The 13,488-nt window shown below is 50.6% G+C and overlaps 1 protein-coding gene across 3 annotated transcripts in view; it reads left to right on the forward strand.

The window, feature by feature from the left end:
* Window positions 1–13,488, forward strand: part of Tmem104 (transmembrane protein 104) — a 58,864-nt gene that overhangs the window by 2,356 nt on the left and 43,020 nt on the right. For all 3 annotated transcript variants that reach the window (XM_021175718.1, XM_029483317.1, XM_021175719.2), the window contains exons 3-6: window positions 6,133–6,254; window positions 9,685–9,766; window positions 10,178–10,274; window positions 11,005–11,085. In XM_021175718.1, coding sequence (XP_021031377.1) covers window positions 6,133–6,254; window positions 9,685–9,766; window positions 10,178–10,274; window positions 11,005–11,085 — 382 coding nt within the window. The remainder of the gene's footprint in view (window positions 1–6,132; window positions 6,255–9,684; window positions 9,767–10,177; window positions 10,275–11,004; window positions 11,086–13,488) is intronic.

Here is a 13,488-nt window from a genome sequence, read left to right on the forward strand (position 1 = left end):
TCTGTGTAGCCCTGGCTGTCCTGGAACTCACTCTGTAGACCAGGCTGGCCTCGAACTCAGAAATCCGCCTGCCTCTGCCTCCCGAGTGCTGGGATTAAAGGCGTGTGCCACCACGCCCGGCGCAGCCATCTTCTTATAGGTCTTTGTTGTCTTTTAAATATTTGATTTTTGTGTGTACGAATGTATGGAATTCATATATGTGTGTATGTGTATATAAACATGCGTATGTGTGTGCGTGTATATATATATATATATATATATATATATATATACTCAAATGCATAGGTGTGTCTATATACATATATGTACATATATATACATATACATGTATGTATCTTATGCATGCAGTGCCCTCAGAGGCCAGAAGAGGGCGTCATATCTCCTAGAACTGGAGCTATATCTGGTTTTAAGCCACCATGTGGGTGCTGTAAACTGAACCAGGGTCCTCTGCAAGAGCAACAAGTGGTGTCCATCCCTGAGCCATCTCTCCAGGTCCTAAGGCTCTGTTTAATTAGTTTCTTGGGAATTTTGTGCAGTGTGCTATGGACATGCTGACCTCTTCTCCTGGGACCTCCCAGGTCCACTTCCCTACCCACTCAGCTTTGTGTCCCTTTAGAACAAAAGCAAAACCAAAGGCCATCAAGTTCAGTTGTCCTGCTAATAGACTCTGGGACAGGTGACCTCCTCCTACTGGAGCTTGGGTCACTTACCAGGGGCTGCTGACTCACTCACTCTGTCTCTGTCTCTCTGTCTGTCTCTCTCTCTCTCAGCAGCTTTCAATTCCAAATATTCACTTGACTTCACACCCTCCTTCCCCCTTTCTGCTGGGACTTGGTCTGGCTTGGGCTTGCACAGGTATTGTGCGTGGCCTTTGTCATGGCCACTGCGAGTTTACTGGCCGTTACCTCACGTCTTATGCTTCTTCCTACTACCACTGTATCTCCTGAATGACCTTAGGGTTTCTTTCTTTTCTTTTTTTTTTTTTTTTCATGACAGGGTTTCTCTGTGTAGCCCTGGCTCTCCTGGAACTCTGTAGACGAGGCTGGCCTTAATTCTGAAATCCGCCTGCTTCTGCCTCCCAAAGGCTGGGATTAAAGGTGTGCACCACCACTGCCCAGGGTTTCTTACTCTACCATCCTAGAAGAATAAGTCTGGGGTGCAATTGTGTGTCTGTCTGTCTGTCTGTCTGTCTGTGTATGTGAGCACCAACATGTGTGAATTGGTTATTGTTTTTAGATTTTTATGTGTATGGGTATTTTGCTTGCACGTATATCTGTATACCATGTGCCTGGGGCCCACAGAGACCAGAAGAGGACATCAGATCCGGTAGAAGTAGAGTTACAGATGGTTGTGAGCTGTCATGTGGGTGCTGGGAACTGAACCCAGGTCCTCTGCAAGAGCAGCAAGTGCTCTAACCATTGATCCATCTCTCCAGTGGCACACTGACCCCCTCCTCTGTCTCTATCTCTGTCACTTTCCCTCTTCCCCTCCCCTCCTTCTTCTCTCCCTTCTTCTCTGTCTCTTTAGATTTATTCTTTTTTTTTTTTTTAACTGTGTTATCTGTGTCTGTGTGTAGGCAAGAAGAGGGTGTTAGATCTCCTGCAGATTCCCTGAAGTGAATTATAGGTGCTTGTGAGCTGCCTGACATGGGTGCTGGGGACGAGACTCTGGTCCTCTGCCAGAGTAGTGCACGCCCTGAACCTGTGCTTTGCCAGCTGGGCAGCAAGTCCCAAGGGTCCCCCTGCACCCACCTCCCTAGTATTGGGGTAACACTTGCATGCTCCCACCCCCAGGCTTGGTTGTTTGTTATTTTGAGAATAGCCTGGAACTATTCAGACCAGGCTGACATCGAGTCGAATCCATAGAGATGCACTTGCCTTCTCCTCCTGAGTACGGGGATAAACGTAATGTACCGCCATGACCCAGGTTTTTATGTGGGTGCTCAAGAGTAAACTCCAAACCTCGGGTTTGCATGGCAAGCCCTTTAATGAATGAGCCATCTCCGCATCCCTACAGTCTGTTTGTTTGTTTGTTTGTTTTGTTTTTTGTTGTTGGTTTTTTTGTTTTTTGTTTTTTTTGGTTTGTTTGTTTTTCTGAGACAGGGTTTCTCTGTGTAGCCCTGGCTGTCCTGGAACTCACTTTGTAGACCAGGCTGGCCTCGAACTCAGAAATCCACCTGCCTCTGCCTCCCAAGTGCTGGGATTAAAGGCGTGCGCCACCACCGCCCCGGCTTAGCCCTACAGTCTTAAATCCATTGCTGCCTTCTGACTCCTTTGACTGCCATCAGAGGGGACACTTCTGAGAGATGGTGTATGAGTGTCCTGGGTATCTTCTGGTGGAGGGGATGCAGGCAGATAGAACGCTGTACTAAGCTCTCTAGGGCACAGAGCTGCGGGGCTGTGCCTTCCCTAGTTCAGTACACAGAGGAGCAGGGTGAGCCTCCTTGTGTGGGTTGATCTTCAGAGAACACAGCAGGGCCTCATTCCTCCACTTTCTGCCACCCTTCCAAGGAGGCTGCCCCTCCCCCACTGTCATGTGACCTCCTTTTCCCTTTCCAAGGCTCCTCTTGACCTGGCCTGTGGCTGACTTGAGAGTGGCTTCCTTTTGTCTGCTCCTCATGACCCATGGTCACTGAGGATTTAGGATGCGCCCAGACTGCCGAGGCCCTCAGATGGCACAGGATCCCAGCCTTGCACTGCTGAGCTCCCAGTGGACACACAGTGTTTACTCCGGACCTAAAAATAGCAGCAAAGCAGGACAAACAGCTTCTAGATAGAAGTCTGTCTCCTAGTTTCCTTTTTTTTTTTTAATCAAAAATTGTTAGGTGTTTTCCCTGAATGTATATATGTGCATAATATGCTTGTAGCTCCTACAGAAGCCAGAAAAGGTGGTCAGATGAACTGAATCTGTAGATGGTTGTGAGCCATCACATGGTGTTGGGAGTGGAACCCAGGTCCTCTGGACGAGCAGCCAGTGCTCTTAACCACAGAGCCATCTCCCCAACCAGACAAATGTTTGTTTTCAAGACAGGGTTTCTCTGTGTAACCCTGGCCGTCCTAGGACTCATTCTATAGACCAGGCTGGCCTTGAGCTCAGATCTCCTAAGTGCTGTGCCTGGCTTCTACAAATGCTTCTTATACTTATTAATTCTCCCATAAAGTTTTTGCCTAGTCTTACTTTTTTTTTTAAGTAATTTTATTTTTATTTTCTATGTTTAAGAGTTTTACCTGCATGTATGTCTGTGAGAAGGGTGTCACATCCCCTGGAACTGGGGTTACAGATAGTGGTGAGCCACCATGTGGGTGCTGGGAATTGAACCTGGGTCCTCTGGAAGATCAGCTTGTGCTCTAAACCACTGAGCCATCTCTCCAGCCTATGTCATGTTCTTAAAGTTCTTTGCCTTGCTTCCATCGTGAGAAGCCTCTCAGAAGTTCCTACCCCTGCTTAGTGTTTCTCTTAAAAGTGTTAGGCGGAGAGTAAAGCTGTTCAGAATCTAGATGTCGGGGTCCGCTGGGGTCTGTTCTCAGTGCCTATGGGGAGCCCACCAGAGATGGCCCCTCAGACACAGTGTATAGCCAATTAAAAGTCTTTATGCCAGCTGACGGGGACCAGACCCCAGAGGTGAGAGGAGGTGACAATATGACAAAGGACAGGGACCTAGGTGTGACCCCAAGTGTCCAGGTCATGGGATTTTAAAGGACAGAGACCTTGTCCAGACATCTTGCTCATCAGCTGGGGGTTTGGGGGTGAGGGCTTTGCAGGGTAAGCAGTTTGAAGCAGGCAGTATTAACAGACACTAAGACGCTAAGATAAGCGGTTATCTGGAGGAGGTTCCGCACAAACAGGCTAAGATAACGTAGGCCATCCTGACCTCTGGTTCCTAGAAGAGAATTACATGGTTTTCCCTGGAATTCTCTATCAAGGAGATCAGATTCTTGTTAAACCTGAGGCTAGCTCAGCAAGAATGCAAGATGGAGGAACCTCTGCACTGTCTTGGCCTGTCACCCCTGCTTCCAACCCTCAAACTATCACACCTCCATCACTTCCACAAGAGCCTGTGTCCTCTGTGGCTTGGTTGACCGACCACAGCCGCTGTGTGGCTGCCAGAAAGCCCTACGCACACCTGTAAGAAGGTGATGTCAGAGTCCAGCAATTGCTCAGAACACAGCTCCCGAAGGGGTCCTCCCCTCACATAGATCCAGACATCGTGAACCCCTAGCTAGTAGACTTTGAGGTGCCAGGGTCTCTCACCTGAGGACAAGAGGGTATCCACACATTTCCCTTTCCCTGCAGCGTAGCAGGTAGAGAGCCTGGCTGCAGACCACACTGTGGAATTGTCCCCATTCCTAAAAGCTATAAGACACCCCCCTCTCATGCCATGGGGAACCGGACTCTTCTTCAGGGCCCTCACCATGCTGTCATTTATTGGTTTGTCTGGCCGTAGCATGAGTAATTCTTCATAAAGTCCATCTGTCCCAGTGTTTCCTTGAACCTCATGTTCAAGGCCCTGTGTTCCCCCTCCCCCCCATTTCTCCCACTCTAAGCCTTTGTAGCTGAAAGTCTCTCCCCTTGGCCTTACTCCCTTGTGAAGGGGGAGGCACATAGAGCAGATGGGTAGCACAGCCCACGTGTGGGGGTCAGAAGACAACTTTGGGGAGTTGGTTCTCTCCTCGGTGACACAGGCTCAAGGGGATCGGTCTTCCTCTTCCTCCTCCTCCTCCTCCTCCTCCCCTTCTCCTCCTCCTCTTCTTCCTCCTCCTCCCCTTCTCCTCCTCCTCCTCCTCCTCTTCCTCCTCTTCCTCTTCCTTTTTCCAAAAGTATCTCATTGTGAATCCTAGGTTGGCCAGATCCAAGTTCCTCTCTCCTTAGACTCCCAAATGCTGGCATTGCAAGAGCGAGCCAGCTGAGCGCCATTTACCTAAAGCTCTTTACCTTATCTCTTGCAACAAAGCCACAGTTCTTCTCTTCCTCCTCCTGCTCTCTCACTGTAATCTGTGTCTCTGTTCTCATTGTCTCTCCCCTCTGTGGTCCACAGCTTTATCAGGTGAAGGGGTGTGTCTGTCTAGTCCCATTGAATCCACATCTCCAAGCACTGTGCAGGCCAGAGGCTCAGGAATGGCTAAATGAGGGGTGAGCTGAGCTAGCTAACTTACTCTAGCCAGGTACACACTGGCTTCAAAGTGCCAGTGAAGAAACTGACCCCAGCCACTTTAAGAATGTGTCTGCTGTCCACAGTCACTTGTAAAAAGCCAGACTTACAGTTCAGAAGGCCAGAGGTGTAGTACCAAGCCCAAGATAACCTGAGCAGGGTCCAGTGGGGTCCTCCGACTTTAATTTTGTAGCATGTGAGCTATGTGTCAGGGTTTATATTTTTATTTATTTATATAAGTATGTGCACATGCATGTACTCATGGGCGTCGGTTAGAAGACTACTTGCAGGAGTCAGTGGGTCCATGGACTTGAACTTGGGTTGTCAGGTTTGGCAGCAAGCACCTTTACCCACTGAGCCAGCTCTCTGGCCCAATTGGTTTTGCTGTTGTTTTAAATCCTGAACTTGCTAGTCAACTGTGGTAATGCACGACTGTAATCCTAAGACTTGGAAGGCCGAGGCAGAAAGATTGCCATGAGTTGAAGGCCAACCTGGGCTACCTAATGCTAGGCTAGACAGGACTACATAATAAGGCTTTGTCACAAACAAAACAAAAAAAACCACAATTGGTACAGAAAGAAGGACATAGGTATGTGGATATCACCGCTCAGTGGACAGTGGCAAGAGCTGGTACAGAAGAAGATGGGCCACCTCTGAGACGTTCTCTGAGGTCAGTAGGCCTGCTCAGCCTTGTGCCGCTCGGTGCCCTGCCCGCGGTACTCTGTCTTCAAGGAGCCCCAGCCAGGTTGAACAGACCGAAATTGATAAGAATGGAGACCGAGGAGCTGTTGTCCTCTGGGTGTGCAGGCAAATGCGTGGCTTCCCAACACCTGGCTACAGATCATGGTTCCTTAGGACTCAGGTGCCATCCCTCCCTATCTCCCCGGAAAAGACCCAGGAAGGCTTTCACAGTTGTGATGTCATCCAGAGCCGTCCTTAGGTCATTTGATCCCCTGGCTGAACGTTGTTCCTGTTGGTTCCAGGTCGGGCTGGTGTACATGTTTAACCTCATCGTGGGCACAGGTGCGCTCACCATGCCCAAGGCCTTTGCCACCGCCGGGTGGCTCGTCAGCCTCGTTCTGCTGGTATTCGTAGGCTTCATGAGGTAAGAGCTGCGGGGGTTGGGGGTTGGGGGGCTGCCACTTGGGGGCTGGGGACAGAACTGGAAGAAGTCCACCCAGGGAGCCCAGATGTCTCTTAATTAACAGGAAAGAGCTCTTGTGGGGTAGGAAGATTGCTGTTTCCATACACATAGAGGTAAGTGTGTCTTAAGCTAGGTAGCCCAGAGCAAGGACAGTGGATCCAAAGGTCACCAGGGCCTTTGCTAACAGCACAGAGCAGCAGCCCTAAGCACTTAAGTCACGACGACAATGACAGAGACGACAACGACGACGACAACAGACAGACAGACAGACAAGACAGACAAGCCCCTGAGGTGTCTCACGAGGCAGTGGCCAGCTAGTCCTGACAGACTCTTAGACTCCTTCCTCTGAGTTTTATCTCTTTAACTATCAGTACTTGCTCTCTGAGAAGACAGCACCTAACCACCGAAAAGGCCAGCTAGTGAATCAGTTTGCAGTTTAGATTTACTTAAAATAATTTACTACAGGCACACACGTATGCGGATGTTCCCCATACATACATATGTATACACACATGCATGTGTATATGCATGCACACATACATACACATATATGGGACAGTCAGTTTTTTAAGGACCTGCCTTGTGTCCACCCCACCTGCCCAGGCCTTCACGAATACTGGCTTTGTTGACCAGATAGATGCTGAAGGGGTTGGCAGCTGGTGCTTCAGAGCAGACAGAGCCTCCTCCTGGGGATTCTCCTGTCAGTCTGAAGTCCCATCACAGTGGCCCAAGCTGTAATTAGATCAAGGCAAGTCCTCCCCCTCTACCAGGTAGGAACCCATGTTGAAGCAGTGGGAAGTCGGGGCTGCAAAGATGGCTCAGCAGTGTAGAGCACACGTTGCTCTTGCTGAGGAGGACCTGGGTTTGGTTCCCATGGTGGCTCACAACCATCTGTAACTCTGGTTCAGGGGATCAGATGCCCTCACCTCCATGGGCAGTGTACAGTTTTTATGGTGCACATACATACATGTAGGCAAATATGTGTGTGTAGAGCTATACATGTATATATAATAAATAAAACTTAAAAACAGGTGGGGCAGTGCACACCTGTAATCCCACCCAGTGCTGGTGCAGCGGAAGGACAAACAGGACTGGAAGATCAGGCTTAGCCACATAATAGATGCCACCCTGTCCCCGCGCAAGCATGTGCACAAAAAAAAAAGGGGGGGGTAGAGAAACTTGGAGACTCCTCCAAGAACTATCTCCCTGGGAGTGCGTGCTTCTCCTACACCATCCTCCATGTTAGGGGCTTTCCACAGAATAAAGCGAGAGCAAGTTACAAGGTGATAAGAGAAAAAGAGGGGTTGGGGAGGTGGGGAGACTGCAGGTTTAAGTAGGGCCCTAGATGGGGGCGTGGGGACCTGGGGTGTGAGAGCCTGTGAGTGTGGGGGCATGGGGACCGGGGGTGTAGGGACTGAAGCATGGGGTTCGGGGTACGAGACGGAGCTGTACCACATCAGAGGCCTGAGGAGAAGAACGCCGTAGAGAGAACGAAGCAGAGATAAAAGCTGAAGGGAACAGACCCAGAAGAGGCTCATGGGAGGGGATCACACCCAAAGATTGCGGTTTCTTTTACCACTTATTTTGGGGAACCTTGGGGGTGAACCTCTGAACTGTGAACTGTTGGCTCATTACGTACTTCATGCTCTGGCAGCTCAAGAATTCTTGTCCAAGTCGCTGTGTCCCCTTTAAAGGCTCAGTACTGGCAGCAGCCATATGATTGGAGAACGGTTATTGGAGGCCCCCCCAGGTAGGGGCTGCCGCGCCCCGCTCTGCTAAACCCTTTTATGTTTGAGTGTGATCAATGAGTTGGCTCTGCACAACCGTAAGAAGCCTTCATATGCCTTAATTAAGATTGATTTCAGTTTCGCTACCAGTAAGGCGTGGAAATGCAGAGCCCTTAGAAGGACCAGTTAGGCGAGATAATGAGAAACCTTCCTGGACTTCCCCAGGCTTCATGCCCTGCCTCTGGTCCTTGACCCTCTGATGGAGGGATGTGGGTTTAGCTGTGAGCAGCCCCACAGGTCCCTTCCCACCTGATTGTAGGGCTTAGCATTTACTGCTGGCTGCTGTAAGTACTGGAGGGTGTGGGGACAGAGCTGTGTAGTCCTCAGAAAGTCTTTAGAAAAATGTCAGCCTGAGCAGATTCACGCCCAGGGTTGCAGCAGCCAAAGGCGGCACCCTGTGTCTACTGTGAAGGGAAGCATAGTGTGTTCCAGCAGCCCTGGGACTGTGGAGAAGCGTCTAGTACCCTTTCCCAGTCTCCCTGTAGAGAGACAGTACACACTATTTTAAAATTGAGCCAAATTATTTAGGAAGTGAAGGTGCTGCCAAAGGAACAGGAGTTGGATCTCAGAGTTGAGGTCCACTTTCAGCCTCCGTCCCCACGGTCCTCACATTAGTGTAAAATTGAAAGTTGGCCACTGCTCTGTGTTCTGGCAGCAAGAGAAAGATGCCTGCTGTCCTTCTAGAAGCTATAAGAGGCCCCTTTGTGAATCAGCCCGCCACCTCAGGTTTTGTGTCTGCCCCAGCAGGCCCTTTCCGGGTAACAGGACTGCCTCACCTAGCTAAGTGCCACCTACTTCCACCCCAGCCTGGGCAGTCACCCTCTGTCCTCGTTGGGGTTACCACTGCTGTGATAAAGGGCTTATTCAGCTTAAACCTCCACGTTGCTGTTCACCTCTGAAGGAAGTCAGGATAGGAACTCACACAGGGCAGAAACCTGGAGCCAGGGGCTGACGCAGAGGCCATGGAGGGGTTCGGCTTACTGGCTTGCTCCCCATCCATGGCTTGCTCAGCTGCTTTCTTATAGAGCCCAGGACCACCGATGGCACCGCCCACAATGGGCAGGGCCCCTCTCACATTCATCACTAATTGAGAAAATGCCTTACAGTTGGATTGTATGGAGGGCTTTTTCAGTTGAAGTTCCCTCTTTTCAGCTAACTCTAAACTGTGTCAAGTTGACAGAAAACCAGCCAGCATACCCTCCCTTCCCCTGACTTCATAACCCTCTCCTGTGCAGGGGATATAGACGCTTATGTCGGTAGTGACTTTGAGGCAAGGCACTCATTTGGTGTACACAGTGACACTTTAATTTCTCCTTTACATTTAGTGTGTGTGTGTGTGTGTGTGTGTGTAGGAATGGTTCTCTCCGTCCTTCATGTGGGTCTCAGTGATCGGCTCAGGTCATCAGGCATGGCAGCAAACACCTTGACCCACTGAGCCACCTCGCAGGCCCTGAACCGTGGATTTTAGCCAGGGAGGACCATCTCAGAATTTCTGTGGTGAACACCTCTCAGAGAAGAGAGTGCTGTGGTTGAGAATTTGTGGGTTGGGTCAGATTGTACTTCCTGCTGACTCTCATGCCATTAACATGTGGCTTCCCCCTCAGCTTTGTGACAACCACCTTTGCCATGGAAGCCATGGCTGCAGCCAATGCCCAGCTCCGCTGGAAGAGGATGGAGACCCACAAGGTGTGTGCATTGCCCCCCCCCCACTCCCTCAACCCCCCCCTAGCCCCACCCCCACCCCGTCCTCAAGTCAGTGCCTCTGTTTACCCTGTCAGTCTCTGCAGGCCTCCCCGTCAGCCCTGCCCCAAGTTTTAGCTGCAGTGAAGTAGTCACATACAGCTCAAGGGACACACATGGTGGCTGCTGTCCCTGACACAGCCACCTGGAGCTCACTCGTTCGTTCTGAACCTTTGTCCCAGGGACACTCCTGTCTTTATCTTCTGATGTGACAGGACACTCAGAGCCTCCAAGGGACACCTTCTGGAAGGAATGAGCAGGCAAGGGCCAGGGTCAGCTGGTTTTTTTTTTTTTTTTACCATTGCATGCTCAGCTCTCTCCTCCCTTTTTCTCCTCATCCATCCTACTGTCTCCCAGGAAGAGGATGACGAAGACTCATCCACAGCCTCAGACAGTGACCTCCTCAGCCAAGACAACTACGAGAGGGCAGAGAAACGCCCCATCCTGTCCGTGCGTAAGTCTTGGGCTGCTGGTCAGCAGGGCTCCCTGTCTTTGTAGAGCGGTTCCTGGGGAGTTTCCCTGCAGACGGCCTCTGAAGTGTCAGCTTAGAAGGCCTGTGGAGTAGGGATCCTGAGCAGAGCATCCTCTGCTGGCTTCGCCTGTCCCCTGTGTATAGATTGGCACATTACCTAAGCTCTGGGCCTCAGTTCCCGCCCTTCTACAGTTACTGACATAATCAGGGTTTGCCTACATCCATCTGCCCGAGTCTCTGGCTTCATCTCTCACACCCCTACCCCCACCCGAAACACACACACACCCTTACCTCACTGTCTCATCCTGTGCTGGCCAGAGTTAGGGGCACTGTCTGTCCCCATAAGAAGCGTGCCTGGATTCTCTTTAGGCTTGGGGCTGGGGAGGAGCCGCTTGCTGGTGATAGATACACTTCCCCAGTGTGCCCTGAGCTCAGACTTTATCCCAAGTACCATACACACAAAATAACTCAAGAAATCAAAAAGACTTCAAATGCTTGAAGCAAGACATACTAGAAGGGAGATTAGCCCTGCTGGGAAGTGCATCTCAGTAAAAATGGCCTAGCTGGCTGGCAAGCGCGAGGACTCGGGCTTGAGGGGAGAAGAAGCAGCTTGCTGATACAGTTGTTGCTCTAGAGAATTCCCAGAGTTCAAGCAGCCCCCTCAGGGCTCTTCTGGTGAACAACCACCGCCCTGTCTGTTCCGGCCCCACAGAGAGACGCTCATCCGCCAACCTTTTTGAAATCACAGACCGGGTGGAAATGGGACAGATGGCTTCCATGTTCTTCAATAAAGGTAACAGTCACTCTGGGATGGTGTGTAGAACGGGCACATGCGACCCTTGCTGAAACTCCTGGGGCTCCGTGTTGAAGGGCAGGGCAGGTGGGTGGAAGCAGAGCAGCCATCTTTCCGGGAGGCCTGGCCAGCTTTCTGTTATCTTCCTGGGGTTCCTCGCTGCACACTAGCCTGAAGAACAAGGCTTATCCATCTGACTAGTACAGACAGGTCAGGAGTCCTAGTTCACCTTCCAACTAAAGGAGCCAGTGGCCCACAGCTATAGACTCTGCCTCGAGCACCCGCCCCCTGTCGCCAGCAGAGGGAGCTAGAAGCCCACATCGATGTCGCCCAGCGATAATGGAGCACTGTAGAGCTGAGGCAACTGTGCCTTCCGGGCTCTGCTTGCTCCTGGCTGGCATTTGCTACAACCTGCAGGTGTCCACCTGACGCCACTATCTGCCAGAGATAGCCATTTCTGTCTCTGTGGCAAATCTTGTTTTTTTGGAAACCGAGCTGTTTAAAGAGCTTAATACTTAGTAGTGCATAGACCTTTGCTGTCCCTACCTCTGCAGGTATGGAGCACAGCCTCCCGTAAGCCCTTCTTTCTAAGCTGACGTAGAAGGCCTTATGCCCCTCTGCCAAAGCCTCCCCATTTGCCAAGTGGGGCATCTCTTGTCAGTTCTGGTCTTGCGTGTGGCTGTGGAGTGCGGGGGAGGATTGCAGAAATGGGAACCTACTTGACTTGGAACTAAACACCAAGCGCTCAGTGTTCCATCCAAGGTGCAGATCGGTGATTGGTCCAGGAAGGGTGACTGTGGGCACAGGCTGGCTGGAGCGGGCTCCATTCTCCTCTCTGGGCCAGCCTAGTAGAGGTTTGCGTGATCCATCAAAGCCAGCATGGCTGTGTTGAGGCCACATTTGTGCCTTTCCTGTGTCCCCTTCTGTCACTGGCCCTCACCAAGGGAGAGCACATATGCGTCCTCTTCTGGGAGCCACTGACATTATCGAAATTCAACATTGGAAAAAACCAACTGCGCTTCAGTGGGAGAACACACACAGGCTCTAAACCGTCTCGCTTGATGATATGTTCTGTAGCCCGTCCTGATTTCCCTTCTTATTTGTTTACATGTCTATGTATGTGCGTGACAGACATACATGTGTGTAGAAGCTGATATCAGGCATCTTCCTCCTCTTTCCTCCATATATTTTCAGAGAAGGCCCTGCACTGAACCTGGGGCTCACAGATGCAGCGAGGCTGACCGCCATTCTCGCCCTCAGTGCTAGGATTACAGGAGCATGTAATCCCATGCCCCCACCCTGATTTCTTTTTTTTTTTTTTTTTTTAAAGATTTATTTATTTATTATATGTAAGTACACTGTAGCTGTCTGTCTTCGGACGCACCAGAAGAGGGCATCAGATCTCATTACGGATGGTTGTGAACCACCATGTGGTTGCTGGGATTTGAACTTCGGACCTTTGGAAGAGCAGTCGGGTGCTCTTACCCACTAAGCCATCTCACCAGCCCCCCACCCTGATTTCTTAAGATTGTTATGCACTAGCAGTTTTTATTGTCTTGTCTGCCCACATTCCATAAAAATTAGCCATTTGTGTGGGAGCCACCTCAGCCATTGAAGAGCCCCCTGGTACCTCCTGCAGGGCTTCTCAGGCTTGGCACTGGGGACATTGAGCTGGTAACCCTTTGTCAGGGCATCCTGTCCTGAGCATATAGGACAGTGAGACAGCGTTTCTGACCTCTAGTTCCAGAGCCCACCCCTGCTCCTCTCTGTTCAATATCTTAGACCACCAGGTTGTTCCATCACCTGTGGCAGAGCTGCACCCTCCACAAAAGGCTCCCCAGGGCTCCACACTCATTCCTTGTCATTAGAAATGCCAGGCTCAGACATTAATGTCCTCTCGGGAAGTTCATCGATCCTCCTACTTTGTGTCTAGTAATGAAATTTTATTGATCAAGGAGGGCTGACAGTTCATAAACAGCCACCGCTGTAGCCGTTAGAGGGTGGGAGGAAGTGGCTGGAGGCAGTAATGCCTTCCCACTGAGGGCATCGGCCATCTGAGAGGAAAGGCGGGCTAGAGTGGGCTGTACCTAGAGCCTGGGGTCATGAGTGACAGACAGCCCCAGGAGCTTCAAGCCAATCAAGGTCAATTCTGACGTGTCAAGGAAAGGATACGACACCTGTCATGTTTAAAAAGCTCGTGCCGTGCCTTCGTGGGTTCATTTTTTTTTTTTTTAAATTCTGTTTTCCTGGCCATTTTTTCTCAGGATTCCAAGGAACATAGCTGACCTCACATAGCCTAGGACTAACAAGTACCGGGCTTTCCCCTGGGGACCTGTGGGCTGTTCTGAGCCACCAGGATTAGAAGGGAACTGTCACTTCATTTATCTGCCTGTTCTCAGAGAA

Source organism: Mus caroli, chromosome 11 (genome assembly GCF_900094665.2).
Source record: "Mus caroli chromosome 11, CAROLI_EIJ_v1.1, whole genome shotgun sequence".
Classification (NCBI taxonomy): domain Eukaryota; kingdom Metazoa; phylum Chordata; class Mammalia; order Rodentia; family Muridae; genus Mus; species Mus caroli.